Source organism: Populus trichocarpa, chromosome 7, assembly GCF_000002775.5.
Source record: "Populus trichocarpa isolate Nisqually-1 chromosome 7, P.trichocarpa_v4.1, whole genome shotgun sequence".
Lineage (NCBI taxonomy): Eukaryota > Viridiplantae > Streptophyta > Magnoliopsida > Malpighiales > Salicaceae > Populus > Populus trichocarpa.
Window position 1 is genome coordinate 735,606 of NC_037291.2, and position 27,151 is coordinate 762,756.

The window sequence follows — 27,151 nt, forward strand, 5'->3', positions numbered from 1 at the left end:
GGTTGAAATGTTCCAATCAAACCTCCCAAAATCATGTAAATCAAGATTTAATACTTTGGATCCGAATCTTTAGGTTCTAATTTGTATAAAATTAAATACCAAATTTTGGTTACATGGGACCCTTTCAGCTCTCGCGAATGGGCCCACCAAGGTTTCCACCGAAGCAACTCACGGTTTTTGTCTTCTTTTGAGTACCCCAGGAAGGAAGAAACAGATCCTCCTTTTATCTTTGCTAGGTGCTGAGTAAGTGTTTGCCGCCTGAATTGAAGTTTTTAAATTATTTTTTTTGAAGATTTTGAAATGTTATATTGAAAATAAAAAAATTATACTGGAATTGAAGATTTATGGCCTAATATATTGATAAAAATTTAATAGAATATTTATATATACTTGTAATGAAATGGTTAACAGGACGGGACTTCGGATCGATGTATGTTGGGGCCTTGGATGACTCGGAATCCGGTCAGCTCCTCAGATGATGTAAAACACTCTCTCTTCCATAATAATAAAATATTAAGCATGAGCGTGTTCAACAGCTCTGATGTTCAAAGGGTTATCGGAGCATATCCCATCTGCTGTTGGCTCCACATGAAAGAAATGATTACTACCCTGCAACGAAGTCATCCGACCCTGTCCATTAACACTGACCCGGCCTGGGAAAGCCCCGGGTCAGCGGATCTCAATTTGACCTGCTGTGGGCTTATATCTCACAATTGAAATTCACAGGTGATAACAATCGAGGGAATTAACAATAATTACATAAATAAAAAGTTTTGACAACTGAGTTCCATCAAATACTCGGAGTACATGAACAGTAGTTAAATGAATCAAAACTACAAGCATGTCAATAGGATAAGGATCTGGGAAAATGCAGAAGCTTCAGCCATCGAGCAAAACATTTCCCTCAGCTGCTAGCGGAGGAAAAAAAATCCTCATTTTTCCTGAGTCCAGATCTTCACAGTCTTGTCACTGCCTATTGCACCGGATGCGATCATGTTCTGGGTGGGATGGCATGCTACTGATATAACTGTATCAGTGTGACCTTCCAATTTCTGTACTATTTTCCTGCTTTGAAGCTCCCACAAGTACATACAATTATCCTCAGAACCGCCAACAATGTACATTCCATTTGTTATGGAAAAGGCGGGCGAAATACAGTATTTTGTATTGGCATGCCCAGTGTATGTCTTCAGAAATTTCCCAGTTGAAAAATTCCAAAGCCTCTGCAAGTGTATCATATAGCAAATCCAGGTGAGAAGACCAGACCATCTCAGAGAAATGAAAACCACCAGATATAGAAAGACTGGACCCTCAAAAATAAAATTACAATGATGAATTCTCTAGAACAATAAGCTATCAAATGAAATTTATATGTGCTAACTATTCTTCCTTCTATGTAAAACAATAAATGTACACGAGGTATATGTGCAAATACGAATTCAGCGAAGAACAGGAATCATCTATGAGATTTATTTTTAATTAAAAAAAAAACCACTGAGCCCAGTTTAATGTGATTTTTACTCAGCATATTTTCCATATAAAATTATTTACAAAGCCTCCGGAAGCTAGAACCTATCCCAAGATGTGGACAACTTCGTAACATCAAAAAATTCCATTTGAAGCACACAGAACATGGAAAAACAACGAGAAAGTGAGGTGAAAAGTTAAGGATGACAATGCTATATATTATCTGCACACTGTTATTCAAGATAGCAGAACTGCAGCCATACAAAAGAATAAATAAAACAATGCTTACAACAATTTCAACTGCATTTGCAAGGAACTATATGAAAACCGGCTAAATGCTCCACCATGAGAAATCATTTAGACAGAAACTAACATGAATTCATCAATATGGATTGATAAAACATAAAAGAAGGGAAAAGTAGGCTCTATATCATAAAATGAAAGCCTGCTAATTAGCAGAAAATTCTAGTATAAGCTCGTGACATTGACATATCATTCGGAAGAAAACAGCTACTACTAATCAAATGTTTGAAATTTCCAAAACAAAGACTAATCTCCCAAGTTCCAAAAGCAACAGTTATTATATTAGAACAACGAAAAAGGAAGAATTTTGACATACCAAATTGTTATCCAAAGTGCCAACAAGAATAAAATTTCCATTAGGCGAGAACTTAACAAAGGAAACGGGTGGATTTTCATCATCAATCAAAGTCTTGATGCAATGACCAGTCCCAGAATCCCAGATCCTACACAAGCCATCATAACTGCTGGATACAATAAGCGAACCATCTCTATTAAAATCAACACATGTAACTGGATCAGAATGGGCAGGCAACACCTTCAAACACTTTCCACTCTTCACATCCCAAATTCTAACAGTCTCATCAAAAGAACCCGAAACAATCATACTGGAATTTGGGTTAAAGCTGACGCAAAACACATAATTGGTGTGCCCGTGAAGGGTTTTGATGGTGGACCCAGTTGTGACGTCCCAGAGGCGGAGGGTTTTGTCGTCGGAGGCAGAGACAATGAAGCGGGAATCAGAGGAGAAGGCAAGGTCGGAGACGCCTTGTTCGTGGCCGTGGAAGTCATGGAGAGGAGTGATTGGGGAAGTGGGAGGACTAGAGGGGGAGAGGGAATAGGTTTTGATGGTTTTGTCAGCGGAGGAAGAGCCGAGGAAACGGCCGTCGGAGGAGAATTTGACGGAGGAGATGGAGGATTTGTGGCCTTGTAGGGTTTGGGTTAGGGTGTAGGGTTTGTAGGACTCAATTGGGTCTGGCATTTTGTTTTTATTGTTGAGAGGGTTTTTCTCTTGAAAGGGTTTAGGGCTTTACCTGGTAAGGGAAGAGAGTGAGGGACAGACGTTTACGACAGAGACGAGGGATGATTTGGGAACAGAGGGAGGACTCACGTTTTATTACTAACCAACCGGTAAATGGTTGCGCCCTATTTTGACCATACTTGACGATTTATCCGAAAAAGGTTTGTGTTATTGATATTATCATTGGGTCAATTACAATCAATTCCATTTTAGCGAGGGTTTGTTTCTTCGGTACGACTTGTTTAGTGTTTTTAACATTGTTTTTGCATTAAAAAAAATATTATATTGATATTTTTAAATGTTTTTGAATGATTTTAATATATTGATATTAAAAATAAATAAATAAATAAATGAAAGACCATGTTACTAATTGAGGTTAATAAATTGAGATACTTATTAAAAAATTTGAGTTCAATAATTAGAATAAAAATGTAAATGTGGCAAATATATATTTTTTATATATCAATCAATAGTAAAAAGTTTTTTAAAAAAATTTGGGGCTCTCTTATTTCATGAGGAGATCTAATTATTATGAATAAGTATGTTCAGTCTGTGGGGATCGCCATGGAGTTTCTTAAAAATTCATGAGTAGTTTTCTACTAAAATAATTGGTTTGATAATCAAACATTACAAATTTGAATAATTCTTGTGAATGGAAAATATTTTTCTCTTAAAAGAAACATCTAATTTTGACCTTTAAATATTAAAGAAGTCATGATTGCAATCAATCACAGTAAAAGCTACAGTTAATGCATAAAAGATTATAGGGAAAAAATAAATAAATCCACAATAAAAAAAAGATTTCATATTCGAGAGAGAAACTCACTTTCTCAATTTACTTTATATTAAATAATGCATGTCCTGGTTCGGAACAACTTTTTTTTCTTCATTTGAACCATCGCAATGCTAATAGAAAATGAGGATTTTCCTAAGATATATATCGTGAAGAAAAGAGGCATCCCAGTCTTTCCTGAGTATTTAGTATCTAGCCTTGGATTTTCAATTACTTTTACTATGTGATTGTTAATGAGATGTATAATATTTTTTAAAAGTATTTTTAATTATAAATATTTTAAAATATATTTTTTAAAAAATAAAAAAGGCTAAATATACACTTAATCCCACAAGTTGTTGCTTTTGAAATTCAAAACCTCAAAATAAACATATAATTTTATGGAAAGATGAAATTAAAAAAAAAAAACAAACTTATCCACCCAAGTCAATTTGTCAAATACACAACATGATTGTGAGATAAGGATAATCTTGTAGAAAACAAATTAAATAAAACAACGAAACTCAATTTTCAAACAATCTAATCTAAAAAAAACCAATAACAAAATATCCAAGTTAACATGGGTTAACGCGCTAAACTCGCAACCCAGGATATGAGATTGAGATAACTCCACAGGAAAAAAAAATGAAAAAACAATCATGAAACTCAATCCCCAACAAACCTAATATTAAATAGTAAAATTAAGAAAAAATAGTAAAAAAGAACCTAAAAATGACTGAAGTTAACTCGAGCACCAAAAACAACTCAAGCTAATCTTCAAAATCCATGTTATGGGTCATGAGGTTGAGACTAAATCTATGGAAGACAAACCCAAAAAAATCACGAAGTCAAATTCCTAATCAATAAAAAAACCAAGGGGTGAAATTAAAAATAAATTCAATAAAAAACAAATAACATTTAAAAGAATAAAGACTAAGTTTGATATAAAAATAAAATGAAACAAAATGTTTAGGGATGAAATTAAAAAAAAATCAATTAAAAAAGATTAAAAACAAAATAGCAATAAAAAGAATAAGAACCAAATCTGACATAAAAATAAAATGAAACAAAATACCTAATAATGAAATTTAAAAAAATAAAACAAAATATATAACAATCAATTTGATAAAAATAAAATAAAAATAGAACTCTTAATTTTAGGAGGCCAATACAATTATGGAGAGGGAAGAAAAAAACATGCTAAAGCTCAATTTCCACCCCTCCACCGACACACTTTTACCATGTTTGTTTTTACATTTCATAAATATTTTTTTAAAAGATTAAATTTATTTTTATTTTTTTAGTGTTTTCAGATCATTTTAATGTGTTGATATCAAAAATAATTTAAAAAAATAAAAAAAATTATTTTAATATATTTTTAAATAAAATACATTTTAAAAAACAACTACTCTTAAACAGCCGATACCACATGAAAAAATGCAACGAGAGGCTTTGAATTAAGAGCATTATGAGTACAAAACGGGTTTCTATAATATTTTCGTAAATATGGAGAGGGTTTGTCTCATATCTTCAAACTTCTTAATACAATTTCTTTATTCCACCACCGTCATTTTCTGTTCAATAATAATAAAATTTATTTCATTAAATTAATTAAAAATTCATTTCTTAGATTAAGCTTTTTTGGGGTTTGTTTGCATAAATTTGATTTGTTTGGAGGAAATTACAGGTATAGGAGATTATTCATATTCACAGTAGTATACATACAAAACTGCCAACAAAGGACATGAAGATGTGTGAATGCTATGCAGATGATGATCTGAGCCCCCTTGATACTCAAGCCTCAACACATAACGTTCTACCAAAGCTGATATTGCTCTCCTCCAAATCATTACCTAAATGCGGGTGGGCGTTAGAAGTGTACTTACAGAAGTACAACTAACTTCACAAGCTTTTTAGGGCCGTGTATGCAGAAACATGAACGTCACAGCACTCTGCATTCCATGAGAAGTCCTTAGCCATGGCATCTACCATCTTCTGCTTCCATTTTGATGGGCTGTTCTTCTGCAGAAAAGCATGGCATCATTAAAATAAATTAAAAAATAATAATAAAAATAGAAGAAGAATTCCGTGACCATGCAAGTACTCACAATTTCATCTACAGCCTGGCTCAAAGACAAATATCCAAAGGTAGAGCTAATGAACCGTGAAAATCTAGTGGTCTCTTGTTCACGATCTACAAAATGTCTGTAAAAGAGCTAAAGAGAGTCATTCTTGCTTTATGAGGGAGGAGTGGAAAAAGGGAGAACAAAACGTACAGATGTGAAGTTGCTTAAAATTTTCTACAGAATAGATTACCTGAATTTGTTCTCATTGGATGTTACTGCAACCGGAGCTGCTCCATATTTCAAAGCTTTCAGCTACAAATTTCATATTACACAGATAATGCTAAGTCAATGGAACAGCTTTTGATACAGACACACGCGTACGCATATAAATATATGTTCATTGAGCAGCAACACGAGGAAAGAAACGGAAGGGGAACTTAAGAGATGAAGCAAATTTGATGAAATGTACAAAGGTGACCAAGACATTTTAGCCCATGCCCCCCAAGCCCATATGAATCATATGAAGTTAGCGACACTGAAAGGAAAAAGATCGGTAAAAGAACAAGAGTGGAAATCAGTATAAAGAAAAGAACTTTTCATTCAATTATAAGCACCATGGACCCTCAGGAATACAGAGCTAAAAAGGATGGACTAGCAAATTCCAGCAGCTTGATGCAGGGTCAGAAGCAGTTTATGCAATTCAACACTTATTAGACACAGGTGGGCTTGTATGGAGTGTTTCTGCAAACAAATGTATGTGTGATTGATCTCTTTAGGCCTTCCCAGGTTTTACTTCGTGTAGGTGATGACTTGGATTTCAGATCTTCCAGACAAGAAGCAGATGCACTGGAGATTTTGTTTTGATGAAAATAATTCTCTACTTACAGGCACTTGGAGTAGAGGATCATGAAAAGATTGGCACAAGATTATGTCTGAACCTGCAAAGATCAGATGCAATAGAGCCTCATCATATTTGTTTATGAATCTCACAGTTTCATCCTGTGGACATTGGAGAACAGAAACCAAAGATTAGAGCCTCAGCAGATAACAATGAGGAAAGTTGGGGATAGGGTACAAAGTAGCGTGATAGATACTTCTTCACAGACAGAGAAACTTTTGAGTGAAAGAGCATGCAGAGAAAGATTGCATGAGATGATAGAATATCCCAAAGCATTACCACAATATATACCTTGTTGGAGGTTTTTTTTTTGTTCTTCATCGGCTCAGAATGCCCTCATATGCACACACAACAAAGTGTTTGGTACTGAGTTTATACTGCGTTTGGATTGTAAAAGCATCAATTTGATGCTTTTTAGGTGCTTTAAGATGATTTTGAAAAAAAAACACTTGAAAAACTTTGATTTGGTGTTTTTTCAGTCCAAACACACTTGCAAAAGCACCCACACCACATTACCAAACACAACAGTAGCTATGATTGTACCCTCTACCTTTAGTTCTTTCTTAAGATATTCCAGTGCTCCATCTGCACTCGTCGCTTTGCTTCCCATGAAGATGAACTGAGTGGGAAACAACTAAACAAATCAAATTCATGTATATTTCTGTATAAGACTAAAAATGAAAAATGACAACAGTAGTTTTTACTGATTCATGCGGCTGCCAAGGAAAATTGAGAATCACTGTTCTTGTCACTTTCTTAAGTACCCTCATTTCACCAGCTAGTAAGGAGTTTCTCCGATATTCAGCACTAAGCCCTGTATTCTCTTCAAAGAAATAAAGATCCCAAAAACATGTACAAACCTGGACACTCTTTGGTGTAGCATTCCAAACTGCCTTCTGGTTATTCAGATCAAAATCCAAAGATTCTGTGGAGATGCATCCTACCTGATTAGAAAGCATTTGAACTTTTCAGTTTGATGGTCTAATATATCCTGAGAAGTTTATTATGTTTCATGCACCTTAGAATCACTTATTATGAAAATAAATGCACCTGCTCCAGGATATTTTAATTGTTATCATACATATATTGGAGATGCTAAAGTTAAGAATCAAAATGTGCAGAATAATTTTAAGCCAGGGAACAAGAAGCTTAAGAGCTAAAACATGCCCCTAGGTACAAAATATTGACCTAGGAACCATATGTGGAACCTGTGCTAAGTGCACAACACAAAGCTACCACATTTTGAACACTTAGCTGTTAGCCCTTTTTTTAAATGGATCCTTGAAAGCATTTGGCTTTCTGATTTTTCACATCAAAATGAGTAGAAAAGGGTGCATTTTGACAATACATACTGGCAAGTCCAAATGGTTTAATATGCAAATGATTCTTACTAGGATTTTATTCAGTAGATTTATTTTCTTTGTTAGTATAAAAGATTCTAACTAGGATTTTCTATGTTTAGATTGGTCCTAAATAGTATAGAATATCCTATTTTCTATATTTCCTACTGTATATACTTTAGTATAGAAGTATCTATGCAGGAGAGTTAGGGATGGTGGAGAGTTTTGAAAATTATGGTTTGAGAGTCAAACTCAGGTTCTAAAGTATTACTTGCTTTTACCACTTTTTCGATCTAATCCTCACAACTCTCCACCATCCCTAGCTGCTGCATAGATTCCTCTATACTACAATACATTCAATAGGAAATATATAAAATATCTACATTAAACATGACCAATATAAACAAAGAAAAATCCTAATTAGGATTTTTCACACTTGGAAGAAAATAAACCTAATGAATAATTCTACATTCTTCTTATTTTGACTTTTTGCGTGCATCAACAAAGCTCTACCTGCATACATGAGCTTCATGTAATGACTAGTGCCTGTATGTATTGCAGGCTTTCTAATCAACAGCCACCATGTGTCTCCTTGGCACTGTCCCATTGCGCAATATTACAATATCTTCCCTACAAACTACAACTCACACCAAAAACATGGACACCCTTTTAGGCAGGACACCCAGGTTCCCCACTATAAAGGTTGTATTTGAAGGATACTAATGAGTAATGATACAATCAAAAGGCTCACTTTGATAGTTAGGTCTATGGTGGTGATGTAAGTTTAGGGTTCAACACCATTATCCATTCCTGGGTACACATCCACACAACCATTGTGCCTGATCTCTATTGCTCACTTCATCCAGTTCCTAATGTTTCCCTAAGGTCTTTACTTTGACTGCTCCCATTCATTGGTAAACATATAACATGCCTCATCTCACCAATCAAATGCGTCCAGATTGTAAGAGAGTAAATCACATAATAAGGTTAAAAATACAGATTCTCTTGACAGTACCTTTCCCAACACAGCCGGATAACATAATTAAAAATTTAGATTCATTTGATATGTCATAACATGAAGGACACATCGAAATCATTATTTCAAGGTCCTATATGCAACACTTACAAGAACAGTTGATGAATTTTTGGATAACCCCAGCTGCTGCTGCAATGCAACTTTGCAAATGGATTTCCCCTTTAGGTCATCTGCACTATAATTTTTTGGAAGAAATTTGTCCTTTGAAGGATCCCAGGTGGAGTTATCAAACCCACAAGGAGAAACAAGCAACTTGTCCCTAAAACCAAGAATGTACCAGGAAATTTATTTTATCACACAAAAAAAAAGGAAAAAAAAAAAGCATGTCCTGTTATGGGAAGTTTCTGAAAAAGGCTACCCAGTGAGGTATTAAAATAACAACATTGCCAACAAATTAATGAGTTGCAGCAAGAATGGAATCTAAAAGCTGGAAACGCCATGTAACTTACTTGTGAATCGCTAAGGTCGGTTCTAATCCGTGACTGAAACTATTAATGATCCTTTCTTTTGAATAAATAGATTGCACCATAACAACTTTATTTGAGTACACAAGTCCACCCTGCATATTAGTAACAGATAAAATATTCAGGTAATGGAAGATGGAAAAAGAAGCTAGAACTTCAATACATGAGAGACAGTTCATATGTTTTAGATTAGCAGGTATTTATCAAGTGTCTAAAATTTTGCAACTTGACCTTCCCTAACATTAGATTAATCATGTGAAATCATGGTATAATGAAAGATCTTTTTTTTATTTCATATTTTTTTCTCAATTTCTAAATATCCACAGAATTTGACAAAAGAGGAACTTGGTCAACTTCACCGCTTCAGCATCATACTAATTAGTTGACGTGACAATAAGAAGTTACTTCTTGCAACTAAAGGAGAAAATTTGCAATCTAGGAGGGATTCTATTACCATTGAACAAAAATGATTCAGAATGCAACTAAAAGACTACAAATAAACCCATATTCAGTATTCACAGTGTTAGAGCATCCAACCCAAAGCTTAAGTTCGTAATTGGCGAGGCCACTATACCTTATAAAACATCAGAAGGTCCAAACTTCCCTGAAGTGGGATTTACTCATACTAGGATCCCCTCTCATGTCTAGGCCCAAAAGGTAAATAATGCAAATCACTAAATCAATTTTAGTCCAGCTATCAAGAACAACAGAGAGATAACTCCTCTCTGATACAGCAGTACCTGGCTTTGATATAAATACACCAAACAGTGGCAAGCTTTGGTACTGTGTATAAAAGCATCCAATCCAGAAGTTTAAGCTAGTAGATAGCGGCTCTGTTTGACCTTATTGTGATTATAAATTAAGCAGATTTGGTCCAAATTTTAATAGTAGAAGCGTTTGGCCTTTAAAAGTAGAAGAGTTTGGTATAGAACTTGCATTTAAAAAAAAAGCAGGCAGACTGTCTCTGAAAAAAAGGTAAAAGCTGATTAAGAGATAAGCATGTCTTCCCCTTTAATCATCTAAGGGGGTTGCTATTTTTACAAGCACAACAAGGTCAAAACAATGTATCACTCATAAACTGCATATCAACCATCATATATAATCAATATGGGGGTTTTTCGACATAGGATTCTACTACAATTATTCTGTTGATTATCATGTGACTCGGTACATTCTCATTCACTGACATGTAGCAAATAAGCAACAACTTTCAATGGTTTCTTCGATGCAAAAAGTTAATAATAAAGAAGAAACAAAATGAATCCTTGAAAGATAGCCAATCACATGCTAGTTTGGCTTGCAGATCTAATGATTCTTTTTGTGGCTAATTTCTGTAAGTGAAGATCCAAGAAGATAACTTACCAAGCATGTATAAGAAAAGGAGCAAAAGATAGTACAAGACTGCAAGTAACTATAGAAAAACGTTTTAGCTACATAGCTATTAAAGAAATTTTCTACTAAAAAGAGAGACATTCAGAAGGGAAAAAAATTGAGAGACAAAATTATTTACCTTCAGAATATTGACAAGATGTGTCATAGTGTGATCTTGTAAACGGTCAGGACGGTGAAGTCTAGCAGGATCAAGTCCGCATAGTGCTAGCTTATCAGGTTGCTCAAGGCACTAAAACATTATAACAGCGACATAATATTATGTACAGAGTAAAAGGTCCCAGCCAGAACCAGTAAAGCCAGAATGGAAGAGATGTAAGAACCTACTTGTGAGTCAAAGCCATGGCATGTCAACAATACTCTGGTACCTCCAAGCCCCTGTGGGTATGACAAACAAAAGCTATGATGGCACAGATTTTAACAGAATAATGTTTACGTTCCCTCTTCAACTGCAATAAGTACTGGAAAAAGGGATAAAGTAAAACAGGAATACAAGGTGACATTTAAAAATTCCAGGTCAGAAGAAGAATGCTTATAGCCAAGTCTGGCCTTTCGCATCCTGAAGAAAAGGAGAAGGTGCACAGAAATTACTTATAGTGTAATGAAATCAAAGTTCCATGGTCTGAACCCTGGGGTTATTTGATGCAAATTCCAAACACTCCACTTAGTTCTACCTCTAGTCCGTCCATAAGTCCACTGGATCTCTCAGGCTTAACAATGAAATCCATGCTCAGTAATACAAATCAACAATAGTAAAGGATATGGCCACGTCTCATCTTTATCTCTCTCGTTCATACTCCAAGTTGCTTGATGGTTATTTTGAACAAGATGTCCAATATTATGTCTTAAATATTAACAGTAGCAAATTACTGTTTTAAGATGCATGAACCTTTCTTTCTAGGCAAGTACACTCATGCACACAATAGAGATTCAGCCAACTTCCTCATCCTCCACCTCTATTCTTATATGGACAGGAGATACCATCTGACTCAAAGGCCAGTAGAAACTTTGAAGTTTCAACGTACTTTGCTTCTTTTCATGAATATGCACGTAGAAAGAAAGATCGAGAAATGACAAGTGTCATGAGGCAAACATCTGCACGCCAAATCAAATAAATCATTAAGCTGAAAAGAAAGCCGATCAAGTTGCACCTGTTTAACAAAAATATCCCAAAAGAGTGGCCCGACGATAGCAGTTTCCCAATTGTGTATATGCAACACATCAGGCTGCTTTCCAGATTTTGCTATATAATCCAATGAAGCACGAGAGAAATAGGTAAATCTGAAAGCATCAAACAAAAAAAAAAGACCCAACAAAACAAATTGTTATCTACTGATTATAACAAACAAGCAAGGAACAAGTTGAAAGAAATAGCATAAGGAAACTAAAAATATGTTAGTTCTTTTGTGCACAGTTCAAAATAGAATCATATGAGAAAAGGTCTCACACAACATTCTGAAATGTAAAATAATTCAAACTGCCAACTGCTCATTCTCTCATTACTGATTTGAAAATATCTGTTTATATATGCTTTATTCCCTCAGAAAAAGATGTACAAGCCAGTCTTTCAGTCTTCATAAAAAAAAATATCATTGTATAAGAGTATAGGGTTTCCTTGTGAAAATCATAAGTTAATATCACTATTAAATTCTTCAACATTATTTCAAAAATTATTTAATTTGACAGAAATTGACCAGAACTCAAAAGGCAGGATCCATATCACTAAACAAATCTACTACCAGCTCAGCATAAATTGCATGTTTCAGTTTCAAAGAGAATGCACATGTCAACTAATTTATTTTTGAACTATGATGGATGGCTGATTTTTACATACAGAAATTTGACTGGTGTGCAGGTTGAGAGATGCAGTGCAGTTGTTAAATGATCAGGATGCTTAAAGACTGAGAACTACTTGGAGGCTACTAACAGCACAGCTTTTAGTTAAGGGTATGGATGGCTATTAGAAGAGAGACTGGGACTAAGGAACTGTTGGATAGACATAAATCTTTTCACACCAAAGAAGATCATTTTGAAACTCATCCAAACAACATTCTCTCTCTACTGTCTTTTGACCACAAGATTCATCAACTTTGCAGTTGACTGGAAGTTGTAATATAACTCCTTTCTGTACTAAATGAAAACACCTCTCCCTACAGATACCTATATCAACAAGAATTGAAATAGGAATTTCTTTCCAATGTCATTGGGTTGGAAAGGTGCCACACCAGTACTAGAGTAATGGTTAATGAATCTAAAAGTCATTGGCACATGCATTAAACACTTTCTTTACACCATCCATTACTTATGTTGAACATGGGGATTTCCTACAACCCTATAGGATATACATATTATCACAAGTGAAGAGAATTTGAAAAGCGTTAAATAAGTAATTTGTAAAATAAACAGTAACAGGAATAATTTTTACCAACCGTTCAAAGTCATCTGAGTAGCCATATACCCTTTCACGATCGAAAAAGGATGAATAGTACAAAGGTTGAATGAGAGTGACTCCAATGCCATGGACGATGCTGAACAAACAGCATTAACAATAAGATCGAGGTAAAGAGCTTAAACAACAAAGGCAATGCAAAGGCAATATCTCAGTTGCTTGTTGAAAAAAAATTTCCTGGGTAACAATCGACTGAAATGGAGGTTAATCATGAAAATAACAGCATAATCTTCCTGTATCAAGGAAACAGCCGAAACTCACCCAGTCCAAATTCTGTTTCCATGCAATTGACCATTAAAATATGAATACAACTCTGCCTCAATTTCTCGCAGTCCTTGCATTTCAGTGAGGTCCAGACATGCATACCTTCAGGGAGATGACATAAAATTTTCAGGCTTGCAATCTAGATTCTAGTGTATAATAAAAAAAATACCTGGAACAGCAAACATTCAATGAAATCTTTTCATGCTGCCGTCAATTATAAAATGACAAACAAGTTCAAGTTCACTTCCTACTACAGATAAACTCGTTTTCTTAATTCAATAACTAAGTAAAGTTCAGATATGGGGAGGGGGGGGCGGAGTCTGTAACAATTATATCACGGCACGTGGCCCGGTACATTTTCTACCAATATTTGGCATCTCATACAAAGTTTGATTGTGTGAAAGAAGCCCTATGTTCCCTCACAGTCCCAAGGGTTTTTGTCCTCGGTGCAACTCAACTATATCAATAAACAAAGAGTGCTAATGTCCTACAAACTTGGAGGATGCATGGTTAACTTCTCATTTTCGTACACACCTCTAGACTATTCCGGTTTAGAAATTCCAAATCAGTGGTATATAATAATAGCACGCTCAAAAGAGGTGGTGACACCTTGCAGTGCAGAATCAAAATTGGGAAGACATAGAACCCAATGTGAGAGGAATTTGATTATCATAATCTGATAGAAACATTTTAGCGTACTCATGGCTGTACTGCTAGAGCACCCCCTCCCTCTCTTAAAAAAAAATACAATAATTAAGATGAACACACTTGGACAAACTGTAAGTTAAACAGTTCTAGTGAACACGCATCTTTATACAAAAATGTCCCTAACAAGAGATTGAAATAAATATAAAACACAAAAGATGAGGTACATCAATTACTTTGGCAAAATAACCTCCACTATGTGTCCTTTTTTCTGCAGTGCCTTTGATAAGCCTGTCACATATGATGACAAGGATCCAACCGATACCAGTGGTTCCATTTCAGTGCAAATTTGGATTATGTGAAAACCATTCCTGAATTTAAATTATAATTAATTAGCATCAAAATAATTTACAGTGTGAATGTGATAAAAAGCATCAAGATCCAGTACACCAACTCATGTAAGTTTATACATTGAGAATATATAAAAAATAAAAAAAAATTGTAGCAAGTCAACACGCACACATGCATTTGAAAGTGCTTTTCAAAATGCATTTGGGCTGAAAAAAGCAACAAAATAATTGATTTTATGTGTTTCTAGATAGTTTTGATATAAACATCAAAAAACACCTATCAAAGCTTTTTCAATAAAGAATCTACACCACATTACCAAACACATGCTCACACATGCATTTGAAAGTGCGTTTGGATTGAAAAAGCATCAAAATAATTAATGCATTTTTAGGTTTTTTTGAATGGTTTTTATATAATGATGCTAAAAGTATCACAAAACACCAATTGATGCTTTTTCAGTTCAAAAGGCACTTTTGCAAAAGCGCACACAGGCGTTTGAAAGTGCTTTTCAAAGCAGGTTTAAAAAAAACTAGTAGCAATTCAATTCACACATGCGTTTGAAAGTGTTTTTCAAAGTGCGTTTAGGCTGAAAAAACATCAAAATAATTGATGATGCTGAAAACATCAAAAACACCTATAGATGCCTTTTCAGTCCAAAAAAAAACACTTTTAGATGAAGTAATCATTACTTTCTGCTTCCAACGGAGAAGTGACGGAGTTGTGCCAGAAGCTCAGCATCAGTTTTCTGCCGGATGTCGAAGAAAACAAGAGCTACACTAAACTTGTTACCCATGACTGCTTTTCTCATACCAGAAGCCTCAGCAGAATCAATCAAGCCAGTTAGGACCATTGAGTCAATCCGAAGCAGCAATTCCCGCCACAATGATTGCTCATTTCCTTCAGAAAGCGCAGTCATTAAAATAAATAAATTTGTAATCAATTATTTATTAAATAATTTAACCACAAAAAAAAACAAAAATTCAATCACCAAACCTAATTTGTTGACAGCCTCCAATTGCTGGATTTTATCAAGCAACAACTGCTTCTCTCTGTTTGCTTTATTGAGCTCTTCAACAGCCACAAGGCGTAGTTTGTTTAAGTAAAGAATATCTAAAACGAAAATCATTAATTACTCATTTATTTATAAACAAAATAAATAGAAAAAAAATGTATTACTTACTCTGCTGAGCTTCTTTAAAAAGCAGCCAAATGTCATTATATTTCTCTTCCTCCTCTTCTTTAAGTAAGCCATTAGCGTCTCCTTCACTGTTACTATTCTTGCTGCTGCTGCTGCTGCTGCTGCTGCAGACGAGACAAGATTATCAAATAACTCATTTGAAATTTGAAAACAGAATTGGTATTAATTAATTACCTGAGGGAGCAGCAAACTGTTCGTCGAGCTTTGACGGTTTTTTGGTGGTGGATTGATGGGTTGGATTTTGGGAAGCAAGCGAGTGAGAGGATGGTAGAGTTTATTACAGACTCCATTTTCATTTACAGTTTATTTATTCGTTTGAGTCACTAACCCCCGATGCTCCGCCCTAGGCAAGGGCCATTTTACGAGGACAAAACAAAAGGAGGTAGCAGGCATGAAACATGTGACTAGAGCACCTACTCTCATCACTGGCTTCAAGCCTTCAACTCAGTTCAAGCTAGTTTATTAAACATAATTATAAAACTTAGTCCGACTTAACCGATGAATCAAAAACTCTTGGGCCGAAATCATGTTTTTTTTTAAAATCAACTCAAAAATAATAAAAATAAATTAAATCGATATACATATAAACTAGATTTTAAACCAGATTTAATTATAGTTAATGTGTTTTTGATACAAATTACTTGCAAGATGTAATTATGTTTTGTGTAAAAATCAATTAGATATAATATGTTGATAAAAATTTTATGATATTATAAAAGTTTTCCTTTAAAACTTATTTTTTTTAATTAATTCTAGGTTTCAATGCGTGGTCCTGATTGATAATAGTTTCTTTACCTATTCATTAGGCGTAGGTTAAATATCAAACTCCTGTGAAAATTAAAAGGATATTGATTATATTTTTATATTTGTCCATACAATATAAAGCATGGAAAAATATTTTGAATATAATTGTATGAGATTCCCACTATATGTAGACAATTGAAGTTCGTTTGACTGCTTCTATAATCCAATTTGTAATTAAAATAAAATCTTCTCATTTATAAAATCGAGGACTAATTCGAGACAGGTAAATAAATATTAGAGGGTGAGAATGCAAGGTTGGGTGGTGAATTGACTTTATGACAGCTATTCAAACAAGAATAAATGAAAATACATACAAACAAGAATAACTAGGAAAATCAGCTACTGAACAGAGGGATATAATTGCAAAACATAAAACAAAGAGTGACTAACATGAATCTTTACAATCTTCAACCTCCGGTCCGCTGAAGGAGAACGAATCCGTTCGTTTGACCCGGATAACAGCCCCCAGGAACAATACAATTACAAAACAAAAACCTCTCCCCAATCTCTTTTTCAATCTTCAACCGATTCAAGCCAACCATTTGGTATTATAGTAGCTTTTTACGGCAGTGATTTACAAATTATAATATTTTTTAATAAAAAGTTCATAATGATAAACCAAATACTTTCAAGATTATAATATTTTAATAAATAAAAAAAACAGTTTCAACCACCTTCCCACGCTACCAAACCAAACGGGCATTCAAAAGCCTACGAGGAATAGCAACTTGGGTTTTATGAACCCTATCTTCGAAATTTCTTTAGAAGAAATAAGGGAATGCAAACAAAAGCAGGAATTCAATCGAGGCACAAACAAAAGATTTAATTTCTGTAATCCAAACATTTTGCTGGTCTCCCTTAATTCTAATCTTTTTTTTTTCCTTGACTTTCAATTATCCTTCACTATTATTGATAAATTACTGACAGCATCAACAACACTGAGCATATTCGGAAACAGTGACAACAAGAATCCAAACTAAGAGCAGGAACACGTCATAAGGACATCTTCTCATCGATTACTTAGCTTGCGCTTCTTTGCCAGCTTTCTCTCCCGTTCTCGCCGCTCCTCCTCTTCTATCAATCGGAGTTGCTCTTCATCCTCCTCTCGTGCGATTCGAGCACTGCATCACCATGCACATACATGAATCAATCAAATAACTACAAGTAGGATGTGATCCAAAACATATCCCTGAGTTGGGTGTGATGGAGCAGCACATCATCTCCATTCTCCTTTGTGATTTCCTCGCCAGCCACTCAAATCAAAGCATACTTGTGAAATATATTTTAACCAAAACATGCTCAAGGAAAAGGAACAAATAAAGATCTTGATTAAAAAAGTTGACAGGGATGTTAAAAAAAAAGGGGGAAAAAAGAGAGGCAAGTTGATTAAGAGCTGCGATGGGGATGTTAAAAAACAGAAAAAGCAAGTTGAGAACAAAATCAAGAGTCAATACAGAAAACAGTGGATAACAACATTCAATAACATTCTCGTCTACGATTATTTAATGATACTAACCTTCTCCTCTCTTCCTTCATGATGTCATCGAAATTTGCCTCCATGTCACTATCATCATCATCATCATCATAGTTACCACGGTTTTTATTTCTGCAAAGAAACAGCAGTAGCTTATAAAAAAGAAATTACCTCAAACCATCTATCAAGATCACATAAAAGCATCAACAAAAATCCAGGCACACAAGTTGACAAATCAAATCCAATTTAATTGTGAATCCAAAAGTAGGTCACCCAAAACCATATCACAGCTTGATAATTCTTACAACACAACTGATAAATTAGAGGGCATGATATTGACTGAGAAGCTCTCTAAGTCAAGAGATCATTACTTGAGAAAAATATGAATCAGGCAGATTGATTGTTCAACAAAATAACAGCAAGAAAGTTTTTGAAGAGGGAAATGAAACATAGTATGTGAAAGGGCAGAAGCAGCAGTAGCAGCTTTACCCAATTAATTTTCTGAGCATACTGAAAGCATCCTCATCATCAGAGCCTGCATCAGGAAACGGTCTGACAGGCTTTTTCTTGGGGCGGTTATCTTGTAACGATGCATGAGACGAAACTTGCTTGATTGGCTTATTTATCTGCTAATGTTCCAGGCAGGAAGTGAGAGATAAAGAAACATTTAACAAAGATTATGTTGTCGTAACCATTAAAATATAAAGAATGGGCTCAAACCTGAGATTTTAAAGATGACAGTGGCTGTTTTGGTATCGGTCTAGCCTTATTGGGTTCTTGTAATCCTTTTCTCTGTTCCCAGTGTTGCTTTGGAACAGATGACTTTGAAGGGTTTGAAGGTAGAGATTTGTGCATGGCAGGCAGGATTTTCTTAGCACTTGGTGATGAAGCCTTCTTCTGCATGATGGAGGAAGCAGGTGTCTTTGAAGGCAAGAATTTTGGCCCTGCAGGCCGGCCAGGCCCAGTCCCATTGTTGCTACCTAGCTGCCTTTTGGAGTTTATCGATGTTGCATCAGGTTTATTAGCAGATGTTGGCTTTTGTGACCCTACTTTAGAATGCATTTGGCCATTCCTGAAAACTGGCTTCCTTTCTTCACGAATGCCATGAATATTTCTGCCACTATTGCTGGAAGCTTGTTTGATCTTTTGTGGAACTTGAGCAGATCTCGCCTCTTGAACATCAGCAAAAAACCTGTATAAGTTTCCTCAATAAAAATAGCATGTAAACTAATCCTGAATAACCAGATCATGAACAAAAGCAGTTACCAGAATTAGGAGCAGAGACATTTCGGGGGGCAGGCTCTTTTGTAGGAGCTGGGAGCTCTGCATCATCCGTTAACAAAAAAGAATAATCTCTCGTATCCTTGAGTTTTTGGACTTTTGTTTTTACCTGCACATTAAGTGAAAATCAATGCCATTGATCACTACAAAAGGAAGAAGAAATGAAAAGAGCTGCTCAGAATACCTCATTCTTTACTTTCGGTACAAGTCCATGTACTCTGTTTTTTAAACCTGTAGCCGTTGACGAGGAGCTCTTTTTGTTCTGCAAAAGCAAACAAGATTGTGAATGTAAGATCTCCATCTGATATATACTAGCAGATGTTTGCAGAATCTTCATTCCAACATGGCAACAAGTCATATTCATAACAGCATTTGCAGTTGCAGATCACTGAAGTAAAGCAGTCCAAAATCAACAAAACCCACAACGAAGAAGCTATAGAACCAATACAGAGTAAAGACTAGATCACACCTATACTACCAAGGCTACGAAATTTATGTCAAAATAATGATTTCACTCAATACAAAGGTCCATTTCAAGTTGCAAGTATGCCATTCCATTTACAAAAAAAAGGTAAAAACCGAAATTGACACCCCTAGAAAACTTATGGTATTATAGTGACTGAACTGGTTTAGGAAATGACAATGTAGTAATATACTAAATTTCAAGTATCAGAGCTGCCTTTTTCACATTAAAGTAGTTCCACATGGCTCCCTTTGGGAGTAGCATACTCCACCAGAAGGAAAATTATCTATTTGTAAATTGCAAAAATTAAAGCAACCACGATAAGAATTAGAAAAATTAGGCACCTATAATTTCGCAAATTTTAAATCAATGTAACAGTGCTCTACAAGAATGCATGTACAAAAATGCTTTGTAAAAAGATAATCTGCTGCATGCACTTCTCACATGATTTGGAAAAAACAAAAAGTTTATGATACATACAGTATGTTGGGCGTTTGGAACTCTGAGAGCCAAATGTTGGTTTTCTAGTATTGACTTGCTTTCTTGAATTACTCTTTGAGAAATAACTGGTTGAGAAGGGCCAAAGAATGAACCATAACTGCAGAAAAATAAAGCCGGTGATGTGAAACAAACCATTAAGAAAAATAAGCATGAGCAAACATGCACGAATTCTACAATTCCTACACCTAAACATAATTTCAGACTGTTGAAGTTAGTTTCACAGGATGAACTTAAATGAAGCGACAAAAAATAAAACTTGCCTGGTCAAGTTTTTAGTGAGATGTTCCAGATGTGAGGCCACACTTAAGTAGTTTTAGACCCTGAATTAGTGGTCTACGTCTTTTACAAATTTTATAAGAAACCAATCATGCCATCACCCTAACTATACTCACAAGGACATGTTTGGCTGATCTTTTGGCACCAAAAGATTCATGTTAGATTAGGCTTTGATGACTTGGCAGCTGGAATAAACCAGTGAAGTTATCAACATGATAATACTGTAGAACAGGCAAGGCTTGTTCATATCGATCACTTAATTCCCTGACTCTCGTGATGCCTATGACACGTGATTCTCGCATGTAATTATGACTGAAATATACACAAATAATTACAAATTGAGCTGTAAACATCCAACTGTCTCACATGAAGTATTGTGTTCAAGTGTGGGCATGCATGTCTATGTTCACCAGAGGTTTGGCATTTACAAAAGGTCTACAACATTCAGTGTCGACATTCATTTTTAGATTAAAAAAGCAGCTCATTTCCCCGTGATAACAAAAAGAAACAAGTTTGAATGCATTAAGAAAAAAGAACACATCACTCACTTATCAGACGGGAGTTTTTTCTTCTCTTGGGATTTGGAAAGAGTAGAACCACTTTCCTTCCGCATCTTCTTTCTAATTTGTTCTTTAATCCGCTCCCTTAATTCAAGATATTCCACTTCCTCTACAGTGGGCTTTCGTTCTTCTTCCTCTTCATACTCCTCCTCCGCTTGCTCTTCACCTTCCTCCTCATATTCATCATAATATTCATCTTCCTGCATGAACATGGCACTAATTAATGGGGAAAAAAATGTCTATATTCAGAAATAAAAACTTTGATATCGAACCTAGAAAAAACGGTTTACCTCTCTATCATATCCTCGCATTGTCGCTTAAAATCTTCGATTTGATCAACGGAAAGTTGCTCTAATCAAAACCAATTGTTGCTGAAAATACACAAAAATTGGGAGAGAAAAAAATACGGGCTCAATAAGAAGCCAAAATTCTCTCATAACCAAGGCGTGGCTACTCGTTACATTGTCTTAGAGCTTTTAAAAGGTCAAGAATTTCATAGAATCAAAATTCAACAATCAAAATTCACAAAAACCAGATCACTTCAATCAGCTCCGAAAACAAACAAGATTTAACACGCATAAGATAATTACCTCCAAAACCACCAGATTTGACATACTTACGAAATATTCAACCACAAAACATGGAAGATAGATCAGATCTATACACATCTTTAACTGGTTTTTTTAATTATTAATTTCACACAAAAAATTATTACAGTGAAACACAATTGAAAAAAGAACGCGAGAATCGATGAAATAGGAGCCAAATCCATGCAAAAAAAGAGACCGGTCTTAAAAATACATTAAGAAAAAAAACTGAAATCGACAAGAAAAATAACAGGAATTACCTTAAATTTTCACGAGAAAAAGATCGAAACAGCGCTATTTGTGATCGCGAAAGCAGAGGCAGAGAACGACCGAGAACCGGACAAGTCCGATTGAAAGAAGAGAGTCAAAAGACCTCTTGGATCTATATATTGCACACAAGCGTTCGAGAGAGAGAAAGAGAGGGCTTGTGGGTTCATTAGGTCTTCGGGGATAAAGAAGTGGAACCGGAAGGATCCAGGGACATAGAGGGGACTTTCACTAACATGCGCCATGTAGTGTGATGCGCACCCCATCCCAATTTTGCGGTTTCTCTTTCCTTTTGGGCTAAACGTTTACTTATGTGGTTTCTTGGTACTTGATAAAGTTTCTTTTGGGCTAAATTTATAACATTTTATTCACTCATATTTTCTTTATTTGACAGCTTGGAGATTAATTCGGATCGATTTACGTGTAAATTAAGATTATTTCACTCGTATTTGGTTAGAGATATTTTCGAATCAATTTACGTGTATAAATCATGTGATGTGATGTGATGTAAAAATATTTATTTATTTTATTTTTATTTTTATTTTTATTTGCTAAGATATTATTACAATCCTTTATATAATTCTTTATATAGAAAAAAAATAAAAACTCTAATAATACTACATAGAAAAAAAAACTATTTATTTATTTCTCTAGATATAAAACAAAAGCTAATCATTTCAAATAGGAAAAAAAACAAAAAACATGATAATACATAATAGAAAAAAATAAAATTAATTAGAAAAAATATTTATTTCTCTAAAAAAAATATTGCATCAATCTCTCTCGATTTGAGGCAACTCGTTCTCGACTTCAAACCATTATTTTCAAACCTAGCCCGCTCTACTGAGTCAACCCGAGAAATAAAAAAGTATGTGTTGAAAAAAAATTAAAAATTAAAAAATATAGTTTAACAAGTCAAAAATTCACGTTAACTTAACGACATGGTCAACTCTGACCTAATTTAGTCAAACCCCAGCTATCAACCTACTGACTTTTTTTTAAAAAAAAAAAATCCAAGGTCGACACTCTTACCTGTGACTTGAGCTTTGCCTTTGGTTGGGTTTTAAAACTACAATTCATATATCAATCACTGACCGTCATCCACCATGAATATCCTTTTATGTGTGATCCACTCCATTATGGTCCCAGACACTTTTATGCAAGTCATCCTATAATGCAAATATGAACAACACGTTGGTTCTTTGATGTCTTTTTCATAACGGAGAACCACCTAATCTTCTTATACACAAGCACATTTTGTTTTGCAACTTCTTCAAGCCATGGTTGTTCACAACATACAACAACTAACCACTATAAAATGTTAAACTCTAATACATGTCCTTTACGATCTTTAACCAAAACCACAATAAAATTGTTAGGCTTTAATGCCAACTAATGCAAATGGGAGTAAATGATAAGGAGTTTCGATGCGGACCTCTTAATCACGTAATTAAGCAACCCCTAATGAAGTAGTTAAGGACCTAGGAAACAAAAAATCGAAGGTATTAGAAAGGGCTTGAACCCAAAATATAACCTTATATCTAAGAACTCTAAGTATGTGAATGACACCACAAAACCAATTAATATTTAATAAGTCAGTGTATGATATTTGTTCTCATAAATAAAGGTTGTTTTGGAACAGACAAACCAAAAGGAAAACTCACATTTATTCCCTAACTTGCTGCTAAATTTTCCAGCTAAAAAAACATAATATATTTTCTTATAACTAATCCTAATGGATCCATTTTGGATTGCAAGCTAATGAGCATAAACTAATAATCAACCAACATAAGTTCAATAATAAAATAAATCATTAAACAATATCTAATAGGTCATAACAAACCCAATTTAAAAATAATCATTCAACATTAAATAAATAAATAAAATATGATAATGAAAACAAAGTCTTCATACTAAAATTCCTCTATATAGCTGGAATATCTATTTTCCGTATATTTTTAGCAAATGTTTAGTCCTAACTTCGAACATGTTATCCTTTCTTGTCTATATGAATTATTGCGCCTACTATATATGACTGGAAAGCTTGAGATGTCTAAATTTCAGCTCAACTTGAATCGTAACAAGATGCCACATGTAGCATGCCACATGTAGCTTCATATATGTCCCAAACAGTACACAAATGTCTAGTCTGAAAGATTTGATAATATCTGTCTAGTAACTTTGACTCTTTAAAATAATATGTTATTGAACTTTATTTGACCTGAAAGTTTATCAAAATATAGTTCTATGTGTGTAATATCTCCCTGTAAAATTTCAACTCGTTCCGATATACAGTTTTGAAGATATATCCAATCTCGCAAAACTGGTCAACAAATATTTTAAAATCAAAATCAGATCTGACTTGCGAATAAGGTTTGTTAAACCTCCTAGACTAAGAACACTATAATAAAACTAACACTAGAATAACTAGAAGACTCTCGTGTCTTCACTTGTAAAAATACTATAACAATACTTTACATGGAAAAAAACCAGAAAACTCTAACAATAATAAATAAAAAATGAAATAAGAAAACTATTGACTTTAAATGGAAAACAAAAACTAGAAAAGCATAATAATAAAAAATAAAAAAATAAAATAATTGTTTTCCAAAAATAAAAACCTCTTAGTATCAACATTTGTGTATATTATTTTTATGAGAAAAATTCTTAAGTTTAAAAAACTAAGAGTGGTAATATATACAAACATATCATTTCATCAAGATCAATGCTATATATATATAAAAAAACAAGATTTTCAATTAAAATCATATTGAACATTGGTATCCTATGTAGATTTTTTTTTTAAAAAAAACAATAACAGAGAAGTTGTTATTAATATAAAAAATCCAATAATTGTGCTTTTGGCTAAAAGCTGGGTTTCTTATTTTATTTTAAAATAAAAATATGATTTCCATTTAAAGTGTTTTTTTTATATTTCAAAGCAAAGATTGTACAATAAAACACAATTTTTAAGGATTTGTTTGGTATTTTTATGCTATAACTACGATGTTATGCTATTGTTTGTACTATAAGGTGAAAAAAATATATGATAATTATTTATTATGTTATGCTTATAAATTATCAAAGTAGATAAATAATATTTTTGAAATATAAACTATAGTTATTAAACTTAACCTGTAAGTTGACTTGGTTAAAGAATAAAGTTTCAGGTCATAAAGAATTGAATCGAGTCAACTTAGAAAAATTAAACAAAATATTTGAAGTTTAATATGTCACATAAAAAAATTAAAAAATAATTTATATGAGTATATGTTATATAAATAATAAAGTTTAAAATATTATTTAATTTTTTTTATATATTTTTAAAATATAATATTCTTTTCTTTTAAGTTAAAATATTTTAACCAAATTTTTTTTATGTTATATTAAAAAAACATAATTTAACACAGTTTTCCTCAAGTGAATATAAAATTTATGAATTAATAGGTTTTAATCCAACATTAAAAAAACAAAATTTTCTTTTAATATATAAGAAAAAAATGGTGGGCCCTCCACAAGGCAATGCCTCCTATTTGTCTTCGGTAGTACCTTGTATTTTACCCTTACAATAAAACCACTCCATGTTAGATGCTTTGTTTTGGGAAGCACCCATCCCACAAAATATAGGAGGCTAACATCGATTTTTTGGCTTAATAGGCAAAAAAATAAAAGCACCCTCTCGCAAAAAATATTTGTACATTAATTTACTTTTACTTTGTTTTTGGGAACAATCACTAAAAAAAAAAAAAAACATTGGCTCCACCACTTAACAAGTAGATATTTTAAATTTGATTATATATATATATATATATAAAGATAAGGTCTTTGTTAGGTTAATCCGGTGGTCCCAATCGTAACTCCAGTTTTCTGTAGACCTGAGGTCATGTCTCAAGTCAATCTGTGAGATTGAACCGAGTCTGATAACTATAATATAAACAAATCAAAGAGATTTATAACATGCTAAAAATAATTTAATAAATATATTTATTTATATTAAATGATTTATAATTTCTTAAACTTGTTCGACATGTATCTATATTTTTTTATGAGATTGTTAAGGTCAAAAACTAATAAAAAGTAAACTAGGTCATAAAACACAGACGCATCATTTTAATAATTTATAGAAACCCCCTTTGTTATAAAACCACAACATGCTTTTAAACTAACCTTTTGCAAAATTAAAAATTTGGGGACACAAGGTATTACCAGTGTTTTAAAACCCGGACCGGCCTGACAGGTCGACCCGAGACCCAGCCGACCCGGGCCTGGGACCCGTCCGGGTGGAGGCAAAAACTCGCTCGGGAGTTGGCCCGGTGAAACCCGGTCGACCCAGCGGGTCGACCCGGAACCCGGGCGACCCGGGTAAACCCGGCTGAGACCCGACCTTATTTTCTTTGGCAACTGTCTTGCTCTTCGTCTCTCTTTCCATGGCAACTGTCTTGCCCAAGGTTTCTCTATACACTGTATCATTTTATTTCTCTACACAGTAAAAGAAAAAAGTGGGAAAAACAAGTGAAATTGGAGGGTTAATATCAGCAATAGCAGCCTCCTTTTCCTTTTCTCAATCAAATTTTGTTTTTTTTGCTAATGGATCTTTTAGTTTCTCTCCTTTCTCTCCTTCAAACCCTTCTCCTTCCCCTCAATCTTCTTCGTCTTCTTCTTCTGTACAATCTCAGCCATCCACTTTGCCTCAATCAACGGCGGCGGGTAATCTAGAGCTCCTAGGAATGGTCACCCACGAACAACACTGCTGGGTTTGATCCTGAAGCTTTAGAGAGAGGTGCTAAGGTTTTGAGAGTAATCCTCTTTCTCATAGAAAAAGAACAACTTAGTTTTTGTTTAAGAGAGTAATCCTGTTGCTTTACAAGAAGTAAAGGCCATAGAAAACAAAACCCATCTAAATCAGAAACACAATGCCTTAAAGTGAACTCTGCAGTCATAGCTAAAGTGAGAATTTGTGAGAAGAAGAAGACGAAGAAAGAGGGATCGAAGGGGAAAATACAAGTCTTTTTTTATATTACTTTGCCCAGATGTGTAGATCGCCAATGAACAGCACATACATAGCAAACGGAGAGTGGAAAATATGGAAAGAGAGAAACCTATCAAAAAGCAGAGTATTTTTTTTTTGGGTTGACCCGGGCTGACCCGGGTCAACCCATCTGACCCGTAACCCGCTCATGATACCGGGTCAACCACCAGGTTGGGTTTAAAAACTATAGGTATTACAGTTTTCTAATATAATGATGACGTGTCGAGCATGTGTTGCTCCATCTATTCC

The 27,151-nt window shown here is 34.2% G+C and overlaps 3 protein-coding genes across 9 annotated transcripts; all 3 read right to left on the reverse strand.

Moving 5' to 3' along the window:
* Window positions 1–727: 727 nt before the first annotated feature.
* LOC7465542 (COMPASS-like H3K4 histone methylase component WDR5A) lies at window positions 728–2,916 on the reverse strand. The gene is made up of 2 exons (XM_002310281.4): window positions 2,087–2,916; window positions 728–1,223 (listed from the first exon to the last, which is right to left on the reverse strand). The coding sequence occupies exons 1-2, from the start codon at window positions 2,747–2,749 to the stop codon at window positions 933–935; spliced, it is 954 nt and encodes a 317-aa protein (XP_002310317.1). The 5' UTR covers window positions 2,750–2,916; the 3' UTR covers window positions 728–932.
* Window positions 2,917–5,153: 2,237 nt separating this feature from the next.
* Window positions 5,154–16,121, reverse strand: LOC7465541 (probable starch synthase 4, chloroplastic/amyloplastic). 6 transcript variants are annotated; one of them, XM_024605812.2, is made up of 18 exons: window positions 15,835–16,121; window positions 15,643–15,743; window positions 15,456–15,572; window positions 15,152–15,371; window positions 14,348–14,482; window positions 13,464–13,568; window positions 13,183–13,281; window positions 11,905–12,034; window positions 11,081–11,131; window positions 10,875–10,985; window positions 9,350–9,459; window positions 8,991–9,159; window positions 7,229–7,468; window positions 7,075–7,143; window positions 6,512–6,625; window positions 5,877–5,938; window positions 5,669–5,765; window positions 5,154–5,582 (listed from the first exon to the last, which is right to left on the reverse strand). In XM_024605812.2, the coding sequence occupies exons 1-18, from the start codon at window positions 15,954–15,956 to the stop codon at window positions 5,463–5,465; spliced, it is 2,172 nt and encodes a 723-aa protein (XP_024461580.2). In that variant the 5' UTR covers window positions 15,957–16,121; the 3' UTR covers window positions 5,154–5,462. The 6 variants fall into 6 exon arrangements, with proteins under 6 accessions (XP_024461580.2, XP_024461578.2, XP_024461577.2 ...); XM_024605810.2 differs by having other exon boundaries at window positions 15,643–15,746; XM_024605809.2 differs by having other exon boundaries at window positions 15,643–15,749.
* Window positions 16,122–17,261: 1,140 nt separating this feature from the next.
* On the reverse strand, window positions 17,262–22,153 carry LOC7480195 (protein spt2). 2 transcript variants are annotated; one of them, XM_024605662.2, is made up of 10 exons: window positions 21,867–22,153; window positions 21,310–21,390; window positions 21,008–21,219; window positions 20,163–20,280; window positions 19,404–19,481; window positions 19,205–19,328; window positions 18,659–19,110; window positions 18,428–18,567; window positions 17,981–18,070; window positions 17,262–17,585 (listed from the first exon to the last, which is right to left on the reverse strand). In XM_024605662.2, exons 2-10 carry the CDS (start codon window positions 21,328–21,330, stop codon window positions 17,474–17,476), a joined length of 1,347 nt encoding a protein of 448 aa, XP_024461430.1. In that variant the 5' UTR covers window positions 21,331–21,390; window positions 21,867–22,153; the 3' UTR covers window positions 17,262–17,473. The 2 variants fall into 2 exon arrangements, with proteins under 2 accessions (XP_024461430.1, XP_002310315.1); XM_002310279.4 differs by having other exon boundaries at window positions 18,428–18,564; window positions 21,867–22,149.
* Window positions 22,154–27,151: the final 4,998 nt, after the last annotated feature.